The sequence below is a fragment of the Hippopotamus amphibius genome, chromosome 17, assembly GCF_030028045.1.
Source record: "Hippopotamus amphibius kiboko isolate mHipAmp2 chromosome 17, mHipAmp2.hap2, whole genome shotgun sequence".
In the NCBI taxonomy this organism is placed as follows: domain Eukaryota; kingdom Metazoa; phylum Chordata; class Mammalia; order Artiodactyla; family Hippopotamidae; genus Hippopotamus; species Hippopotamus amphibius.
In genome coordinates, this window is record NC_080202.1 from 38,221,979 (window position 1) to 38,242,502 (window position 20,524).

Here is a 20,524-nt window from a genome sequence, read left to right on the forward strand (position 1 = left end):
ACCACCACTCTCCGAGGTGGTCCCCACTACTCACAGCCGAGCCATTGCAGGCCTGCCTCCTCGGGCACTACTCACCTCTGTCACGACTTTGCTCAGGTGTTTGTGTCTTGGCCGAGTCCCCTCCTAGGCGCTCAGCCATAGTCCCAGTGAGTCAACGAGCAGCGCCCGGCAAGGAATAGGCAGTCAGGAGGCATTTGAAGGATGAATGAAGTGCCTGGCATCATTCCTGCCTTACATTGATGGTCTCATTTATTACTTGATCTTGAACTGTCAGTGACTGAGATGATTCTGGAAGATGAGGGGGTGTTGGCTACTGGCTCAGCTTTCGGGGAATAAGGTGGGAGAGAAAAGGCAAGATCGGCTGACATTTAAAAAAGGACAGAAGGGATGCGGTCTGGCTGAGAGTCTGAAGGGCTGCTTGGCACGTAGGTGACCCATGGGGTGGGCATTCCCTGCAGACAGCGAGCACATCCTCAACCTCTGTCTCCAAAGAGGTTATTGGCCTTTAGGAGAAGAAAGTGTGACTGGACTCCAGTGAGGCCTGGAAGAGGGTGGCTGTAGGCCACTGGCATTACCTCACGGGACGGAGGGGATGGTTTTGTGGGGCAGAGTAGAGGAGGCCCAATAATACCTCACGTCTCAGCCAAGCGGGAGAATGCCTGGAAGGGCAGCCTCAAGGGCCCTTGGAACATGCTGGGACAGTGGCACAGCCTTCAGAATTCCAGGAAAACTTCAAAAACCCAAGCAGGACATCTGGCCCACTCGATGGCAGCGCAGCCTAGACTCTGATATTGTACCCTGGAAGGGTTCAGGCAGCTCACTGGCTACAGGGCCAGGGTCCAGGGCCCCTACCCAACCAGAATTGAGGGTAAATCTCCTCTCGGGGGTCTTCTCATTTCAGAGGCCACCATGGAGTAAGTGGAGTCAGTGGGCCTTTGGGGAGGACAAAGCAGAAATGCAACGTCACTGGGGCTGAATCTTCAGACGAGTATTTTTCAAACTGTGGGTTTTGACCCACTCAAGGGTCATGAAATCCATTCAGTGGGTTGTGATCAAACGTTTAGAATGTAACAGAAAATAGCAGAGTGCGTTGTATACAGTAGGTGCTATTTCACTAAATATGAGGGTCTTTGTGTGTGTGGACATGTCTAAATCATTGAGATGTAAAATGGATTTTTTTTTTTTTTTGGCTGCTTCACATGGCACGCAGGATCTTAGTTCCCTGACCGAGGATTGAACCCGCACCCCCTGCAGTGGAAGTGTGGAGTCTTAACCACTGGACTGCCAGGGGAGTCCCTAAAATGGGTTTCTTACTGGGAGTTACAGTTTAAAAAAGAGTTTGAAAGCTGATGTTCTTGGTAGGATGGGTGGATACCGTTAAAGGCTCATCCCACCCAAAGGGCAGGAGGCCATGACCCGACCCAGGGGACGGATGGAGGTAAGCAGACCCGACTTGGTTTTGGGGGGAAAGCATTGGGTTTGGAGTCGGGCAGAGGTGGACGCCAATCCTGATTCTGCATCTAAGTAGTTGTGTGACTCTGGGCGAGACGCCTAACGCTTTGTCGCTTGCTGGTGTAAGTGATGCCAGGAGCCTCCTCGCTGATGGTGGACAGCTGGCACCCCGGGAGTTAGCGGAGTTCCTCTCCAGCGTCCCGGTGACGTTGGTTCTCACGGGCTCTGGCAGGCAGCAGCAGCCCCAGGGCCCCTTTGCGGCCCCTCCCTCTTCCTGCTCTGCCAGCTAAGTTGAGGGGCAGCTGCTGCCAGGGATTCCCCACCCTCCACCCCACCCAGCCCGGCACCTTCTAGGTGAGAGGATGAGAAATAATGAGACAGCAGCCTCTAGGAAGGAGATTCAGGTGAGGAAAAAGAAACAAGTTTTATTTAAGCCCCAAACACTCGGCTAGAAAAACCGAAAAGGAAAGAGAGCAGGAAAGTGGGAGAAGAAAAGGGACATTAAAAAAGAGAGACAGAGAACACACAGCAACCCTTTTCCATTTAGAAATTGTCAAGTTACACTGACAGAGGTCACAGAATATCCACAGAAGCCATCACTGCTACACCAACACGGGCCCTACGGGGTGGACAGGGCAGGGTGTGGAGCTGGGCTTGCCCTGGGGGGGGGTCCCACCTGGGACCCTTCTCAGAGCCTCAGGCCCCAGGCTCCTGGGGAAACAGCAGATTGTGGAAAGGGCGGGAGAGGAACCCCCCATGCGAGTAACACAGCACAGTGGGAGGGGGCTGGGGGGACCAGGCACAGGGGTCCCCCCAGACGTCTTGGTTTGCTCTTGGTCAAGCACACACTGATGGGCGCATGCAGCTGGGGGGGCCTTGGCGTGCTGGGGGCTTGGAGAGGGCCCAGGGGCCGGGGGCTTGGAGGGGAGCCGGAGTGAGCGGTGCTCCCACACACAGGGTCTACACGCATGTGCGTGCACACGCACAGCTCACATGCACCTCCACGTACATACACCCCTCTGTCCACACACATACAGGTCTGGCAGCTGCCACACCCGCACACACACATTACAGGCGTTCTCACACTCCAAGCTCCTCCACACCAAAGTGCAGGTGGGCACGTGCCAGTGCCCAGGCCGGCCACATGCACCGCCGTGTGCATGTCTCTCTGCACACATGTGTGGGAGGTCACACCTGTGCACGCTCATGCTTCCTTCCCTCCGCACACCAATAAATGGACTTGTGCCAGTGGACACACACACACACACACACACACACGCACACACACACACACACACACACAGAGCTGTGCACAACTCTTCCTGTAAATGTGCCGGCACCGAAGTGAACGATGCAAATTTCACTGGGCTCCGTGTGAGCAGGTGGGCTGGGGCACAGGACTCCCTCCACCGGCCCCTCGTGGATGGACACGCCCCTCCCCCTCCCCCCACAAAGGGACGTTCAACTCAGGACAATGACGGTGTGGCAAACGTTCAGGGCACAGGGCCGAGGGTGGGAGGTGGGGCAAGGGAAGAGTAGCAAGCAAAGAGTAATGGAGTGGAGGGAGGAGGGGGCACCACTCCCCCCTCCCCTCCCAAGTCAGGGGGTCTCTGTACAGCCGAATCAAACCAAACCATTTCACTGCACCACAGAAGCCAGGCCAATGTGCCCCCCCTCCAGCCCCCTCCCCTGCCAAAACAGCGGCCAGGGAGAGAGTGCCGTGGTTTTCTTTTTTTTTCTTTTTTAAATATTTATATATATTTATATTACGTATATTATATATATATAATATGTAAATATATTTTTAAAACAATATAAAATGTTAAGACACTTCACTTAAATGTAAAGAGTTGCCTGCAATTAAAAGTAATTGCATCATTTATGAGGTCCTTTTTTTTTCTATTTTCCAGGGTTTTTTTTTTTTTCAGGATGGATTTTTTTTCCTCTTCTTTTGTTATTTTTCAAAAAGGCTCGCTTGCCTTTGTACAAAAATGATCCAAAGCTAGAAAACAAGGATGAGCCAACAAAAACAACAACAAAAAAAGAAAGAAATGAAGGAACACAACCCAATTTCCCCTCCTGCCCCAACCCTCAACAGCTCCCCCTGGCTCTCCCCAAGCGCCAGGCCCCACGGTCTAGGAGGTTCTGCCCCTTCAGTGGCTCCTTCCTTCTGTGCTTACTCAGGGAGACTAACCCCAACCCCCCTCCCCTGTGCTTACCCCACTTTGTGCTCCAAGTAGGAACCCTGCTCCCTGGGGACCCCACTGCATCCTCTTCCTCCTCCCCCATCCACATACTCTCTCTGCTGGCCCCTCACTGTGCCCCAGGGAGGCCAGGGCTGAGAGCCAAAACTGGTCTCTCCCTCCCCTTCTCAGGACCCCTGAAGGCCTCACTGCCCACAGCCTCTGCAAGGCGAGTGCCCACAGGTTGGAGGGTGCTGGCTGGCTGGTCAGGCCTCAGGGACCCTTGAGGATCTCACCAGGTGTCACCAGCTCCCCAAGTAAAAACCATCTCTCACCCCTTCCCTGAAAACCCTCACATCTCAAACAGGATGGTTGAAGGTCAAGTCACCCCACCTGTGGGGTCAGAGCGGTCCTCACTGCCCCCCATCAAACCCCTCTCTATTCCCCTCACTTCCCTCACAACCAGACCCCCCCACCCCACCCCCCAGGCCTCAAAATCTAATTGGCTGGGCCCTTCATTCTTGCCTACCCCACCCCCATTAAATAAGTTAATGTCATTTAAAGTGCTAAATTAGGAAACTAAAAGTACCAAATACCCCTCCTTGGGGCCGCCCTCTCCCAAGGCAATATCCCCAGTGTCAGGCTGTCTGTTCAACCCACCGTCCACAACAAGCAGTCCAAAGGCGCCCCTTCCTCCAATCAGCACAGGCCAGGCAGCTCCTCACCCCAAGAAGGTGGTCCGGGAAAGCCAGCTCCTCTCCAAGGACACACAGATTCAATGGCCTCACATCACCCTGAGGCCCCTTCAACTCTGGCCTCCCTCTCCAACTCGTCTCTCTTGACTCCAGGCCTACCCAGGCATGTGTGGACGGGAGCAGAGAAGCAACACAGTTCAGTCACATCCCGAGGCTGGATGGGTGGGGCACCTCCAGGGCCAAAGTCTCCCTACGTCCCATTTTCCAGCCTGATTTTGGGGTTGGTCCAACGTCCAGGTTTTCCTCCAGGAAGATTTCCGAGGAAGGGGAGAGGGGGGTGTCTCACGGTTCCAAGCCTCCATGGCTCAGAGTTTGTTTGGAGTGCTCTTAGGACAAGTGTGGGGGAGACAAAAAGGGAGGGCAGGTGTGCAGGAACTTCTGGATGGACTTGGGAGGGAAAGTGGGGAAAGAGAAAAGCAGGGATGATGACAGGAAGTGCGCCATTTTGGAACCGGAAATCAAGGGAAGGTGGTGTGTTTTGGTTTTTCATTTTACTGGTTTGCTTTTTTTTTTTTTTTTTTTAAAAAAGGTAATTAAAAGTGAATCATTTACAAAACCAAAAACACCAACAGGGGATGGGCAGAGAGCCGAGGAGGGCCACATCCGTGGGAAACCCTTCGGAGGGTCTGGAGAATAGGGTGGGGATGGGGGGGAGATCAAGGGAGGCAGAGGAGAGAGGGAAATGGCAGGGATGAGGGAGGGGGCAGGCTGGGGCGGGGGTGTAAGCAGGCTTCTAGAAGGAGATGGAAGAATTCCTCGCCCCAAAGGAAGTCAATACAGGAATGGAGGTTCTGGAAGCAGAGGGCTTTTCTGAGACTGGGCTTGAGGTCTCATTCGACCCACTCATCTCTTTAGACGGTTTAGTGGCCTGGAACAAAAACAGGGGTCAGGGGTCAGAGAGAGGAAGGGGAGCCTTCATGTGGATCCCCAGTTACAGTTTTACAAAATGAAAAACCTCCTCAAATCCAAGGGAAAATTAACTGCGGAAAGTAGAAAGCAGAGGAGCCTCTGGAGAGAGTGCGTGGTCCCCTGAGACAGGGAGGGGGGGCGGGGCACAGCAGGGGCAGAAAGGGGCACAGGCTTGGAACAGAGAGCCTGGGCTGCGAGGGCGGGTCCGCGGTTACTGACGGGAAAGAGGAGGCAGCAGAGAGACCAGACGGAGGGCAGCCCAGGGCCAGGATGGGGACCAGGACCAGACCGGGTGCGGTGGGGAGCGGAGCCGGGAGAGGGCGGGGGAGGGGAGGAAGACGTGAAACATTCGTTGCCAAAGGAGAGGCAGGAGGGGAGCAGCCCAGGCTGGGAGTAGGTGGGCGCTTAGTCCCAACCAGCCAGGGCCCCTTCCAACCTCAGCAGGAGGTTTTACGGTGGCAAATGAGGAGTGAGCTTGTCTGCATGGGGAGCGCTTCCTTAAAGACCACCCCCTCCACCCCTGCAAGTGTTCCTCCAGCTTCGCGCTGTGCCTTGTGGGTACTGGGAGGTCACCCTCTCACGGTGTGTTCGGCACTCAGGGGCCACCTCTGACAGTTAGAAACAGCTGTGCCCCCTCCTCACCTCCAGCAGACCCCCTGCATCTACACTGGTCCTGGAGGTGTGATATTGTTCCAGAGCATCACCTCGAGGGGAGGACCTGTCCCAAATGCAGATTCCAGGGCCCCGCTCCAGAATCCATCTCTAGTGTGAACTCAGGAATCTGCTTCCTAGACAGACGCCGCACATGATCCCGCCGCACAGCTAACTCTGAGGTCACTGGGTTCGAGCGGGTTTCCTCCCTATAGTTGGAGCCACTGTCTCTCCTCGCCTTGCTTAGCGGCCGAACTACCCTGATGAAGAAACACAGGAGGGATGAGGGCTGGAAGCGGAGTGCTGTGGCACACGGCCAGAGACCTCCTGCAGGTCAGGTCTGCGCACGGGCACGCCATTTCTCCCCAGCCTGCGTTATCACCCAGCTGCTGGGCAGCCTCTGTCAGCCGCCTCGCAGGCGGAATGCCAGATGGTGCCTCTCGCAGGCTGGAAGGGAACCAAGGAGACGGCATGCACCTGACTGGCTGACAGTGAACCCGCCCTTGAGGTTGCTGGTCACAGCTCTCCTCCCACACAGGCACAGCGGTCCACCTCTGGGTGCTGCTCACCACACTGTAGTCTGTGGTCTACGTTTTCCCCTTTGTGAAAATCCAGGCAAGCGTTCCCTGTTTGGGTCTTCTAACTCTTCTCGTCCTGACTGTGGCTGCTCATTCCTTACTCAGAGGGGTTCCAGGCCTGCAGCCCCACATCCTAACAGCTCTTTGCCGAGTGCCATGTGCCAGGCGTGCCCGTGTTCGCAGGGTTCCGGTACCCAGGCCTGGAGACAGACTCATTTAAAGACAATCAAGAGCTCTCTTACTCCCTAGTCGCTTACTCTGGGCTGCAGTCCCGCCAGAGTTCTTTCTCCCAAAGCCAGGTGGGAGGGGAGCACATCTGCTTTCTCCCGTGTCTCTTCACATCCCACCGTGTCCCAAGCCAGCTGTTGGTTCCCTCCTGGCTGTCCTCTTTGGCCACAGCTCGCCTCTCTAGTTAAAAACTTTCTCTGTTCCCTGCCTGTAGCATTTGCCAAGAGCCTGGGTCTATTCCGAGCTTTGGTCTTCGGAACACCTGCCTTCCAGTTCGTGCTGCCACCTGACTCCCGCATTCACTCAGGTGACGTGTCCTCACCCAGGCGATGTCCCCCTTCTCCCTCAGCCAGTGCAAGGCCTTTGAACTCCAGCTAGCAGCAGCAGGCTTACATGGACACCCCTCTTCTTCACGGGGACCTCTTATACTTGCTCTATGAACGTGTATTTTGTAACATCCTCTCAGGCCATCTTCCCTCCCCGGAGACTGGCCACAGCAGCTTCCAAAACCCACTTTTCTGAAGCTGCGGGAGCAGGTCCAGCTGTGCGCAGTGACCCTGACGTGTGCTGCTCTGAGTTCTCAGCTGGCACAGCTGCCATCCCTGAAGGTTCCCACTGCTTCCATGTCACCAGCCAGTCCTCCCCCTATGGCTCTTAATTATGTCCAGAGAAACAGAGCTCTGCCATCTTTGTGACAGGCAGAAACCTCGTGGATGGTCAGCTTTAGCTGGGGGAGACTGGAACCATCAGCCAGACCCAAAGGGCTGAATCCCACGCCCCTCCTCCTCCCGTGGGTCAGAGTCTCGCCGCCTCTGTGCGCCCTGAGCCTGCTGACCTGTCCCTCCAGGCTACGAGGCACAGATCTGCACACAAGTGTAGATCATCTTGATGCTACCAGTCCTGCTGGCGCCTCCTCCAGGACCATTTCCAGTGCCACCTCCCCCTGCCCACACGCCCCTCTCCCTTGCTATTTGCCTGAATCAGGCACCGGGCTTTCGGAAGAGGTGGGGCTTCCCCCAGCCCAAGGGGAATGGGTTCTGATAAAACCAACGGCAATTCAAGCTGTTCCCTTCTCCTGATCTAGAGCTGGGCATGTGAAGAGAGGGGAGATCGGGTAGGGGCCCCTGGGGAAGGTTCTCCTGCTCCTTAAATGACCTGTGTGCCTAGGACCTCTGGAATGAAGGCAGCCGTGTGGGGTGGGGGTGGGGGGGTAGTGATGGGCCTATAGAACAGAAATATGGAAGGAACCCATGTCCTGCTGTCCTTGAGCTGTCAAATTCCCCAACCCTGGAGCCTCCCTTCTTCTTGGTTTGTTAGATAACACCTCTCCTTGTCGTTTAAGCCATTTTGAATTGGAGTTTCTGTTATTTGCCTCTAAAACCACTCAAACTGCTCCATGTGAGGCCCAGCGTTGCTCCCCTAATGTTCTCGTGAATAGCATTCCCATCACCAGTGCTGTTCTCCCCGAGGCTTGGTGGCCCCCACGAAGTTATGCTTCCCAGCAAAGCAGTAGAATCCCAGCATTAGGACAAGCAGAATTTGTATCTGGGAGACCTGGGTTTAAGTCCCAGCTCTCCCACTTCCTAACCGTGTGACCCTGGGCAGGTATCTCTCTGGGTCTTCATGCCCTCACCCACAAAGCAGGGATAACAGTCCCTACAGCCTCAGATTCACATGAAACGATGCGCGCAGAGCACGAGGCCCAGTGCCTGCACTGAGGATGCAGACAATAAATGGTAGCTACTATTTTATCATTAGTATATTAACATTTCAAGTCTGCATTGTCTATTTCCATCTGGCTTGGGCCTGATCAATGGCAAATTCATTCATTCATTCATCCATTCATTCACCTAACCAACAAATATTTACTGTTCTAGGTGCTGTAGTGATGCAGTAGTGACAAAGTGGTTAATGCACATATTTTTAAAGGTATATAGTTGTTATGAGGATTAAATAAGATACTTAAAATTGGTACAGAAAAGGGGTGCTGACTGTTTTCTATTTGCCTCTCCAACCCCAGATCCGATTTCTGCCCTGCTCTGCGCTCTCCATGCCTTGGCTGACTGGCTTGGCTGGGTTTGACCAGTGGGGATTATGACAGGGCGGAAAGAGAGAGGGGTGAAGTTTCTTCTCTGCTCCCTGTCCACTTGGTACCGTGTCACAGGCACGCTGTGTCCTCCATAACTATAGCGCCTACTGTCCAGCTCTCACAGGACTCCCTAAACTCTATGTCCCCAGGCTCCTCTCCCCCACTCTCCCCAGGGAGGTCCAGCTTCCTGCTCTCACTGGTCCCTGGGTGACTCAACATCTCTTGCGGTTCCCTTCATTAAAATCTCTTAACTGGAGCCATCTGAGGAAATACACTAGATGTCCAATAGATTGCTTAGCCCTAGTCAAAGAGGGGGTGTCCACAGTTTCACGCCTGTGCCAAGCCCTGATCCTTGTCCCCTGGGAATCTGGCTCTCATCCCGCCCCTGAATCTTCAGCACAATATCCAAGAGCTTTTCCTCAATCATTTTCTCTGACTTCTCTGTCGTATCAGACACTGTTACACCCCCTCTTGGAACTTTCTCGACTCCTCTACCCGGATTTCTCTGTCTGGTCCTGGCACTTCTATTCCCCTCCCCCTCATCATTGTCAAGGCACCTCTGAGCTCCTAGTGTTAGAACCACGAGATGAGGGAGAGGCCGCTGCCCAGCCCTTGGCCCTGACAAATTACAGTGCAGCGAAGCACGGTGGTGATTTCTTCCCTTTGGAGAGAGCTATGTGGCTTTTGAAGCTCTTTCCCACAGCCGGTATTACATGAGCTCAGAAGCTTGCCCGTGTTTTTGTCCCCATTGTACAGATGAGGAAAGCACCTGCAAAAAGCAGAGGATTTTGACCATGGTCATGGACTGAGCTGGGATGGAATGATGCCCCGGCCTGGGGACAGAGGGCCAGGTGATGCAGAGTGGCTGGAGCAAATGGAGGGGCTGGGGCAGGGATGGGGAGCAGGGGGAACAGGGCAGGGGTAGCTGAGGCTGGTCATGAAGTGCCAGGGCACCCAGTGAGGGAATTTTGATTTTTTTTTTACCTAGCTGGATGGGGCTGGAGGACACGGGTGATAAGCTGGGGAAATGATAAAATCAAATCAGCATTTTCCAGACAACTCTCCCCACCCTGCAGGTCTGGGGAGATAGGTTAAGGGTCACAGAAGTCGCAGGGAAACGTTAGAAGGACACGCACTGGGGCACAAGATGATTTTTTCCCTTGCTGCCTTACAACGTTTCTTTAAAACATTTCCACAAGGAACACGTAATACTTCATTAGAGAGAAGATGATTTTTTAAAGAAAGGTTTCTAGAAAAGCGAAAGTGAGAGAGATACAGCCAGAGCAGGTGTGTGGGAGGTCATCATGTACCTCGAGGAGGTGAGGCAGAGGGGAGGTCAGGAGACCCCTTCGCGTGGGTGGATGCCCGGAGCGGGTGACTTTCCCGAGGGGCGCACAGCTGGGGTGGGCTTGAGCTCAGAACAGAGACCTGGGCAGGGGCAGATGGTGCCTGGTGCCGGAGGACAGGAGCATGTGGTATGAGCGGCAAAGAGGCTGGGGGAAGTGGGCAGAGGAGTGAAGAGGTGGGCAGAGGAGAGTCGCCCGGAAAGGAGCCAGGAGGGTTGGAGGGCGGCGACAGGGAGGAGAGGATGCCAGGGAGCAGGGGGTTCAGAGCCCCCCAGTGTGTGTGTGGGGGCAGGGTATATGCCCAACACGCTGCAGAGAGGTGGGTAGAGCGTGGTGTGTAGAGGCCATTTCGAGGCCCCTGGAGACCTAGCCAAGCCCAGTGGTGAGGCTGGAGGGAAGCAGGAAGCGGGAGTGGAGTGGGCCGAGGAATGAATGGAGGAGAGTGCGTGGCGGCGATGGAGGTGACTGGAGGGGTAGGACAGAGGGCAGCAGGCAGGGGAGCGGGGCGCTGGGGGCGTTGGGAGTTAGGGTGAGAGATGGGGAGGCACCCACTGAAGAGACTGAAGCAAATCTGTGCAGGGGGCGTGGAGGGAGGGGGGAGGGGTGGGGGAGGAGGATGGGGATGTCAGCCTGGATTTGACCCCCGCTCCACCACTTGCCAGCCGTGTGACCTTGGATAAAGCCTCAGTTTCCCCATCTGTCAAAGGGGATACTAAGGCCCTTCCTTAGAGTGGTGAGAGTGCAATGAGCTAACGTGTGTCTGGCACAAGTGAACACCCCGTGAATGTCAGGTGCCGTTCTGGACACAGAGGAGAGACCAGCCTGGACAGGACAAGGGGACCTCATCCCCGGTGGCAGCATGAAAAAGGGCTGGCGGTGGGATTGGCAGGGTGTGTCTGGGGACCCATAAGGAAGATGGTGGGCCAGCAGGGAGCTAGTGGGGGCCCGTCTCCACTGGACTCTCCAGCGTCTGTGAGCCCAGAGCCATGTGGGGGGAAGGGCTTTGGGATCCCCGGGTCCCAGTCCTGGCTCTGATGCCATCTTGCTGTGGGCCCTTGGGAAGTCCCTTTCCTTCTCTGAGCTGTCCCCTCGTCTGTAAAGGAGGTGTCTGGACTTGCCTATCTCTAACTTCCTGCCTCTGAGCCTAGAACTTTCTTCAAGTCACAGCATCTGGACATTTCACACCCCGCCACTTCCACTCAGCACTCAGAATGGACCTGGCCTGCAGAAACTGCTTGGCAATATTTACGGAACCAAATGAGTGCACTAAAGGTCTCTCTCAACACCTAGGCCCAAGGACCACTCTGCATCTTCTGACCGGGTCACTGGTGGGATACAGGGCAGAAACACCCATGGGTGAGGCTGTCAACTCTATATACCATCCCCAAGCCCACTAATTTAATCTGAAAGAGGGTGCAGCACCCCCACCACTTCCATGTCACCCCTACCCCACCAGGGGGCCAAAGTACATCTCCCCTTTCTCCCCCTCCTCATTAATGTCAGCAGGGACCCCACTGCAACCCAAACACAAGACTGAAAAGCAGATGCAAAATTCGTTTCTCCCTCAGCTGGGAGGTGGCCTAACAGCTAAGAGGGAGGCTGAGATGAGAATGGGGGTCCCAAGGAGCAGGTGGGACTTAAGAGCAGGTGGGACGTAAGAGCAGAGAGAAGGAAGCAGAGGAAGGGAGTAGAGCAGCAGGAAGACAGGGGCATAAAGGCCCCTGCCACACCTCGTGCCACTGGCCTTAGAAGGGCCCAGGCATTGGGGTTGGCGGGACTAGAGCCTGCTCACTCTGCCTCATCTAGGCACAGCTGGGGAGCTGGCCCCCTCTGGCCCTGAGTGAGGGGCCTTCTGAGAGAGGAGGGATCTGGTTGAGAACTACCTGAACACTGGGATTGGAGAGAGGAAGAAGATGGTTTAAGGGACCGGTGGGGCAGTCCTGGCAGGGAGGATCTCTCTGGGCAGCCAGCAGGAAGGTGGTCACAGGAATACTGGCAGGAGATGCCAGCACACAGCAGGAGCGCACAGTGCTGCCAGTGGGGAAGGGGAGGGGGTCTGGCTGGAGCCGAGGCCCCGCCCCCGTGGTACCCAGGCTTACCTGCTGCTGGGCCTGGATCCTCATGTACTCCGCCCTCTGCTTGCCATGCTTGCCTTTGTCGGGGCTGCCTGCCTGGCCCTGGGCCGCCTTCAGCCGAGAGGCCCCCGGAGTCACCACCTTCATGGGTGGCACGCTGCCACCCCCACTCTGCAGGAAGAGGAACAGGTTTGGGGTTGGTGGTGGGATCACACAGGAACCCTAGACACAGTGGGCCCCCCGAGACCTGGAGAGCCCTCCCTGGCACCACACCCCCGTCCAGGATGCAGGTCCACTCTCTGAGGCCAGGTTTAAGGCCTCCCTGCAGGAGAAGGGACGGGCCCTCAGCCCGGTTCCCAGCAGCTCGCGAGTGAGAACTCTTTGGTGGCTTCCCTGTGGCAGAAGGAAAACCTTTCCTTCTGGGGGAGCCACTTTTTTTTTTTTTTTTTTTTTGGCTGTGCCTCGAGTCATGCAGGATCTTAGTTCCCTGGCCAGGGACCAAGCCCGTGACCCCTGTAGTGGACGCGCAGAGTCCTAACCACTGGACCGCCAGGGAATTCCCTGGGGGAGCCACTTTTAAAATGAGGGTCCCTGACACCACCCCCAGTCCGGGCAGGGGGCCCCATCTCGGGCCTGGGAGAACATGGCTGAGATTTGGGGGAGGGGTCTTTATAACGGCAAAGAAGGATTGGCAGCCCCAGGCCCACATCTTCCTCTGAATGGGAGGATGGGGGCGAAGTCTCCCTCGGGATGGACCAGTCCAGACCCCTTGAACCACCCCAGGGACTAGGCCTGCCCAGAAGGGCTCTGGGGATCCAGAGGCGCAGGCAGAGAAACAACAGAGACAGAGAGAGTCAGGCAGGAGAGGAGGAGGGGAGTGTGGGGATGGAAAAGGGGGAAAGAACTTTATTTGTCGGTTTACAGATACAGAGCAGAGGGGAGAGGCCCTGGTCCCCGCTAGGGCTGGTTAGGCTGATCCCTGGACAGGCCGGCTTCCCAGCCTGCCAGGGGCTCTGCCTGCAAACCCGACCTGGCACTAGGCTCCCAGGAGGGTGGCGGGGCTGAGAGAAGGCCAGCGGGAGGAGGGGGCTGGCGTGCGGCTCCTGCAGCCCCCCACCCCCTCCAGCTCTGAAGATGGAGAAACTGGAGCAGGAAGATAAGAGGCGAGGACGGGGCAGGAGGCAGCCACCTGCGGACCAGGGGGCAGGGGTGGGGGGCTGCCAGGGGGCCCCGCGGCAGCGGCTGTGCCCATCTGGCTCAGGGTGGCTTCCAGCTCCCGGAGCGTCTCCTCCAGGCTGTCCGTCCGCTGGGTGGTGGCACTGCGCCCCGTGCAGCCCAGGCCAGCAGCACGCTGACCCCCGCGCTCCCCACTGCAGGGTTGGGCATCGTGTCCAGAGTCCCTGAGGGTCTCTTCTGGGGGGGTCTCAGCCGTGGAGGGCTCCTTGGTCCTGTCTGGGGCAGGACCCTGAGGACAGGGGATCCCAGCTCCTCCCTTTTCTGGGCTGCAGCCCTGTGTCCCCAGTCTCTTCAGGGCAGCCCCTTCCTTCTCCAGCATCGAGCTGCTCCCTGGCTGGGAAGCCTCCGCCACTACCCCTGGTGGGGCCCGTGGCTTATCCCAGCCCCTCCCACTGCCAGCCAGGGTCCGGGGTCGTGGGGTGGGGGCCGTCCTGCGACCGCGTTCCTCAAGCCTGGCCTCTGGTGGGGAGGGAGGGCTGGGGGCACACTCCGTCAAGATGATCTGGGGGACGCAGAAGGGCCTGGGGCCCGTGGCAGCCTGCAGGGACGAGAACGAGGAAGGAGGGTGTGATCCCTGTGACCAACACACCCCCGAGCTGGGATGGGGGTGCTACGTGTGGGTGAGCCCAGCTCCCTCCTTTCACGGATGGCAAACCTGACAAGGGGAGGGTCCTGACAGAGTTCACTCCGCAAATCAGTGGCAAACCTGGGGCTAGAACTCAGGCCTCTTTCTACCTCTCCCTAGAGTCTCCACTTTTTGGCAAAGATGCCAGCTTACCTAGAAGCACACATACATGTTTACGTCTCATCACGCATGTTAAACTCTGGGAGCAGGTCTCATGGTTACTGCCGAGAGTTTGCTGGTCTGGCGACGGGATAACAAGGACGTGAGGCGGGTGGCGGAGGCAGTAAGCTCACGCGGGCACGTGCTCGGAACAGGGCCTGGCACAGTGTGAGTGCCTGATAGATATTAGCTATTTGTTGAATTGAACTGAAGGTCCGAGGCCCACAGCCCCGGCTGGGTGGAGACCAGGTGTTGGCCTCTGGCCTCGGAGGGTGGGCCTGACATCCTCGTTTCAGGCCAGGGACTCCTGGTCCCCAGCCCCCACTTCCGGAGCTTTCTCTGAGGGCTTCACAGCCACAGTGGGAAGGGCTTGGCCAAGTCCCTCTGCTGCACAGGCTTGGGCAAAGCTAGAGCATCTGCCTCTGCGTGAGCCTCCCTGGCTCTGGCTTTGGTGGGGGCAAAGAGAGAGGCCCCCAATCAGCCCTACCCCAACTTGAGTGAATTCTGGTCTAATTCTGAGCAGAGTCTTGTACCAGGAACTGCCATATACGCTTTCATCTTTAATCCTTTCTGTTTCCCACGCAGTGGCCACTACTCTCATCGCTTTACAGGTGAGGGAATTGAGGTGGGGGGGTGTCGTGTAATTTACCCAAGGTCACTTACCCCCAGCTAGCTAGTGGCAGAGCCAGGATTTGAACCCAGGCAGTCTGACTCCAAGTCCAGTGCTCTTTCCACTAAAAGGAGCCACGGGGAGATGCAAGGGGGGCAGCAGGGACCCCCAGTCCCCTTCCCCAAGGCGACCCACCCAGCCCTGCCCCCTGCTTACCTGGATGTGGGAGGTGCAGCCTGGAAAGGCAGAGAGGGCGACCCAGGCCCGCCCGGCTCCCCTGCCCGGTGGTGCCTCAGGATGCAGAGGGGCAGCCAGCCCAAAGGGCCAGCGGAGGGGCTCTGCCCACTGGACCCCTTCAGGATTGGCTTCCAGGGCCAGAAAGGGGCCGTGGCTGGGTGCAGCAGGCCAAGGTGCCGAGGGCACAGCCAGCCCCGGGCAGCCCTGCCATACTGCTCACCCCTGGACGGCTCCTCGGGCTGCTCTGTGCCCATCCTCTGCCCAGCAGACGGCACTGTCTACCCGTTTGGTCCCTGTCTGCTCCCCCCGCCAGGGAACCAAAGCGCCACAGGCCTCAAGCCAGGCTAGAAATCGGGTGGGGGCCACACAGAACCCGCGGTGGCCAAGAGTAGCGGGTGAGGCAGGTGAACACGTGCGTGCATGGGCAGCTCCCCTCCCCAGAGCAGAGGCCCTCCGGCTCCAACCTGACTGGGCAGAGGGAAAGATTCCCAGACCACTGCCCCCCACCCCCAAGTCCCCCTCCCCAAGCACAGTCCCCTGGGGTGCAGACAGCAGGTCACCCCCAAATTCCCAAGAAAGAATAAAAAGGAAATAAGTGCAGCAGGACAGAAGCAAGGACTGAAGTTAGAGAGAAGGCAGAACTCTCCAATGCTGAAAGACAGAACCAGCAGCCAAGGAAGGGCACGGGTTTCTTCCATCCCAAGCTCTCTGACCACGTGGCGTGGAGAGAGGCTGCAAATGAGCCCTCCTCCTGGGTGTCCTGGCCCCCAGTGCAAGGCAGCAGAATAGAGGAGACGGGGGCAGGGATGGCAAGGGCTCAGGACAAAGTCAGATTCTGAGTTGGGCTTAAAGTCATGCAACAAGCAAGATCCAAACTCCAATCCTGGACCAAGACAAAACCTGGGCTTTGGGCCAGACCTAAACTCTGGCTGCAAATTGGAACAAAATACCCAGGCCACCATGGGCCGGACCCGGAATTAAGACTGTAAGGAAATGCAGACCCAAGGGGCCGCCAGATACCGGGCTGCTGGAGTCTCGAGAGGGAAGGAAGGCTTATGCGCCTGTCCTTGGAGCGGGGGAGGGGGTGAGTCCACGTGGGTGAGGCTGTGGCAGTGGCGGGACTTGGGGATGTGACGGGCGTTCTAGGGGGTTAGCGTGAGACGTGAGGCAAGGAAGCGTGGAGGCACAGGCAGAGAGAGCGCTGTGAGAGGTGGGGGGCAGCCCATTACCTTCCAGGTGGGGCCCGGGTCTGAGCCCCCGGGGGGCCCCGGGTCCTGGGGGGACAGCAAGGTGGGGATCGGCTGGCGGCGGGGCATGAGGGGGAGGGGAGACACTGAGCTTCTCTCAAACACCTGGGGAGGAGAAGGTGGGGGCAGGTTTGGAGGAGGGGCCACAGGGAGGACGGGGGTGCTGGGCTCCGACCCAGACACTCACGGGGAGGGGTGTGGCCCGGGCTGGCACTGGCACCCAAACCTCACTCCTTGGCCCCTCACCATGGCCACTGGCCACTCTGCCCTGTGACTGGTCTCCTCCCAGAGGCCCTGGTGGTCCAGGTCTCCAGCCTCTCAGGGAGGGGTGCTGAGAACCCTGGAGTCTAGGTGACTTACGGCACTGGGAGGAGGTCAAGGCTCATGGGTAGGAGGTTGTTAGAGCTTCTGTTCTCAGAACACTAGGCGTGGGGGTCTCAGAGCACAGGAGGTGTCAGGGCAGTCTAACAGTGGGGGAGTCTCAGAGACTACAACAGAAAACTCCAACATGCAGGGAGGGACTTTAGACCCCCTCCCCCATTTTACAGAGGAGAAAAACTGAGGCAACAAGGAGAGGATCCTGAACCAGCCTCAGTGGGGGGCCGAGAATCCGGCCCTCTGCCCTAGTCTGGGCACCTCACCCTAGGGTCAGCTTGGCAGGGCAAGGGAGGGGCCTGGCTGACGACTCAGGGGCCGGGCGTGCCCCCGACCCACCTCCAGCTCTGCGATGATGCGGTCCTCGTCGTCTTCGTCCTTGATGGCAGAGGCCATGATGGGGGGTGTGGAGGCCGGGCGGGCCACCTCGGACACGGTCCGGCGCAGCTTCACTTGGGGCTTCTGCACCTCCAGCTCCTCAGACTCGGCCTTCTGCAAGGGCCCGGCCCCCGTCAAGACCAGGCTCTGCCTCCCTCCAGCTCATCTCCTAGACCTCATCACTTCCAGGCCATCTCCCACCTGCCTCAGCTCCCCAACTGCCAGGATAGGCCCTTCCCATGGAGGAAGCCCAAGCCAGAAGTGGAGTCACCACTGGCCAGCCTCCTTTCTTTCCTTCCACTTCCTCTGAGAGAGGGGACCACCCTAGACGGTCTCCAGAGGTCATCTCAGGCATCCCCCCAACTCAAGCCCCCGTCCCCTACGAAAGTGGTCGTGGTACCTTGATGAAGGCCGAGTCCTTTTTGCTGGTGACCACGACCTCTCCGGTGCGTGTGGTGGTCAGGCCATGGGAGGAGGGGAAGCTCCGGCGGGGAGGGGGCGGCGGGGGTGACTTGGAGGGCTTCTCTGTGCGATATCGGGGCACTGTCAGCTCATCTGCAGGCAGCCAAGGGGCTGGGGGTCAGGGGACCTACAACCCTGGAGTCTGTGTGCCACATCTGACTCCAAGGTTGGGATAAACCTGGCTTCCTCCTCCAGGGAGAAGGGGAGAGGAAAGCTCAGGGGAAAGGACACAGGCCCCCTCCTCCTTTTCTCCTACCTCCCCATGCAATCCAGCCCGAAGCCCTGTTGCTCCTCCCCTTACAGCACTCTCACCCCTTGCTACTCAAAGTGTGGTCCGGGGAACAACAGCATTGGCAGCACCTGGGAGCTTGTTAGAAATGCAGAGGCTCAGGCCCCACCCAGAGCTGCTGAATCCAAATCCACATTCTAGCAGATCCCCTGGTGATTTCACACGCACACTCCAGTTTGGGAATCGCTGCTCTGCTGCATCCCTTTCCTGCCTGCCCCTCAGCCCTGCCCCGGCACAGATCTTCCTCCTTTCTCCATCAAGAGAGAATGGTTAGTGCTGTTCCAAGAGTCGGACCCCGCCCACCAGGCTCTCCCTCCCTCCCCCCGTTCTTCCTGGGGTGGGGGCTGTATCCTGGGCAACCTGCAGAAACGTCACTCAAGCCTGACATTCCTCTGCCTTTGGTCCCCCAGTGATTCCCCATGACCCCAAACCATGTTCAAGTTCCTTGGCCCAGCACCCTCTGTGCCTGCCAACCTTTCCGCTTCAGCTCTGCTTACTACTCCTTGGCCTGGACCCAGCTGGGCAACACCAAACACACACCTCCAGGCGTTTGTACATGCTGTTGCTCCCTGGAATGCCCTCTCTCACTGGCCAGGGAAATGTAAGACTCCAATGGAAAGTCCCCTCCCATGGGAAGCCCTTCCTGCCCTCCCAGGGTCTCCTCTAGGACAGCATTTAGCACCTGCATCCTATTTCTAGTTTACACACTAGGTATGGCCTGGGACAGATTATTTAACCACACTAAGCCTTAGTGTCCTCATCTGTAAAATGGAAATAATTACTGTACCTGCCTCCTGGGGTTGCTGCAGAATTATAAGGATTAATACATAGAAAGCATTTGGAGCAATTCTTGCCACATAGTAAGTGCTTGATAAACACAGATGTTAGTATTATTCTCCCACGAGATTTTAAGCTCCTTGAAAGTAGTCTTATCTCCTCATCCCCAGCACCTAGCACATAGTGGGTGCTTAACAAATATATGTGGCAGGAATGAATAAATGAGTGAATGACAATTGCCATTTCTGGTTCAGGTTTCTCCTCCCCAGTGAGCTCACAGGCTCGGGGAGTACAGGAACCGTGTCCGTATCGCTCAGCTGTGCCCCGTCTCAGCACAGCCTCGCTCCTGGCACACACACTCGGTCAGAACGTGCAGGCGGACGACCCTCTGCCTGGACTTGCTCATCCTCCCTGCGTGGTCCTCTCAGCAGCAGTCAGGGCAGTGGGAACAATCCCTGGATGGAGTCCAGCACGACCCCATCCTTCTGGGTCTCCCTTAGTGGCTGAGGGTCAGGCCAGCACCTCCCTTCTCTGGCAGCCCAACCGCAAAGAGTCTCACTCCCAAGCGCCCCCCCCCCATCAACCTCCCGAGGCTGGCGCTCCCCTCCTCTAGGCTCTTTGCCAGCCCCCTACCTGCCCCCATACCTGAGCCTCTCCTCCCACTGGGCTCCGTTCGAGGGGCTGCCTTCTGACCGTGGGGGACCTTGGGGGGCTTGTGGTCAGGGGTGGAGTGGGCCTTGCTCGCACAGTCGAGGTCAGGGATGGCCTTCAGCAGCTCTGCCTGAGTCTCCTCCAGCAGCCGGTTGATATCCTTGGCGCTGTACTGGGTCAGGGCCGCCCGCTTCTCCTCCCAGTCCCGCTCGGCAGCCTTGAGAGGAGGGGGTGACAGTCAGGACTGAAGCGGCTGCCCTGCTCCTGGACCTTTGGCGCCTCAGCCACACATGCAAGGAATGGCAAGGAAGCCTTCCGTCTGGTCTGAGCCTCAGGCTTCTCCTTGAGTATTATGTTTTCCCTGCGAGCCTGCAATGCCACCTTCATTACAAACTTCTCTCGGGATAAACTTAGACCTGCTTTTAGACATTCTACTCTGTTTCATTTGAGCACATAATCTATTCTTATGCTAACACCACACTGCCTTGATTATCATAGGTTTATAATATGCTTTTCTGTCTAGCAGGACTAATGTCACCCTCAATATGCTTCTCAGACTTCATCATCCCCCAGGAACAAGTCCCCACGTGTTGGCACTTGCCAACCTAGGACGGTGGTGAGAACGTGTGAGCCCAGCTCCGGCCCCCCCATCCTGGGACCAGCACCTCAACAGACACAGCCTTGTCCACGCTTCTCTTGCCAGGAGTGTCCAGGCCTTTGGAGGGGTTGCCCGCCTTGGGGGTCGGAGGGGCCCCCTCGGTCGGCCCGCTCAGCTCGTGGAGATTCAGTGGAGGGCTGGGGGGTGGCATTTCAAAGTCCAAGCTCTTGTTGAAGTCAGTCTCGGCTGTCACCTTCTTGGGGGACTGATTCAGGAGGTTGCTGGGAGGTGGCCACACACCTTCATCCACTTGCCTGGAGTTGGGAGAGTTGGGAGCAGCTGTGAGGCCAGCAGGGTGGTGGCCCCACGGGAGGGAAGCCTGGCCTGGGGGAGGTGGAGCTTGAGGAGGGCTCTGGGATCTTGCAGGACAAGTGGAAGGGCCTGGGGAGGAGTGACTGCAACCGGCAAATGGGAGAGCCAAGCCTACAACATGCAAGGGGTCACAGGTCAGAGCTGAGGTGCAGATCCAGTGACCCTTGTGGGAATCGGGATAAGCGGTCAGGTCAATCTATCGACCAGACCCAATGTGTGACCCCATGGGAAACTGGAGGTCA

The 20,524-nt window shown here is 57.4% G+C and overlaps 1 protein-coding gene across 4 annotated transcripts in view; it reads right to left on the minus strand.

The window, feature by feature from the left end:
* Window positions 1–530: 530 nt before the first annotated feature.
* The window catches only part of SRCIN1 (SRC kinase signaling inhibitor 1), a 71,278-nt gene continuing 51,284 nt past the window's right edge, over window positions 531–20,524 (minus strand). For 2 of the 4 annotated variants that reach the window (XM_057717100.1, XM_057717098.1), the window contains exons 15-21: window positions 19,978–20,224; window positions 19,307–19,529; window positions 17,534–17,688; window positions 17,095–17,247; window positions 16,363–16,485; window positions 12,291–12,437; window positions 4,150–5,258 (exon numbers count right to left, since the gene is read on the minus strand). In XM_057717100.1, coding sequence (XP_057573083.1) covers window positions 5,124–5,258; window positions 12,291–12,437; window positions 16,363–16,485; window positions 17,095–17,247; window positions 17,534–17,688; window positions 19,307–19,529; window positions 19,978–20,224 — 1,183 coding nt within the window. In that variant the 3' untranslated portion in view covers window positions 4,150–5,123. Of the gene's footprint in view, window positions 934–4,149; window positions 5,259–12,290; window positions 12,438–13,455; window positions 14,041–16,362; window positions 16,486–17,094; window positions 17,248–17,533; window positions 17,689–19,306; window positions 19,530–19,977; window positions 20,225–20,524 lie in introns of those variants that run through there. The other 2 variants (XM_057717101.1, XM_057717099.1) reach the window with 2 other exon arrangements.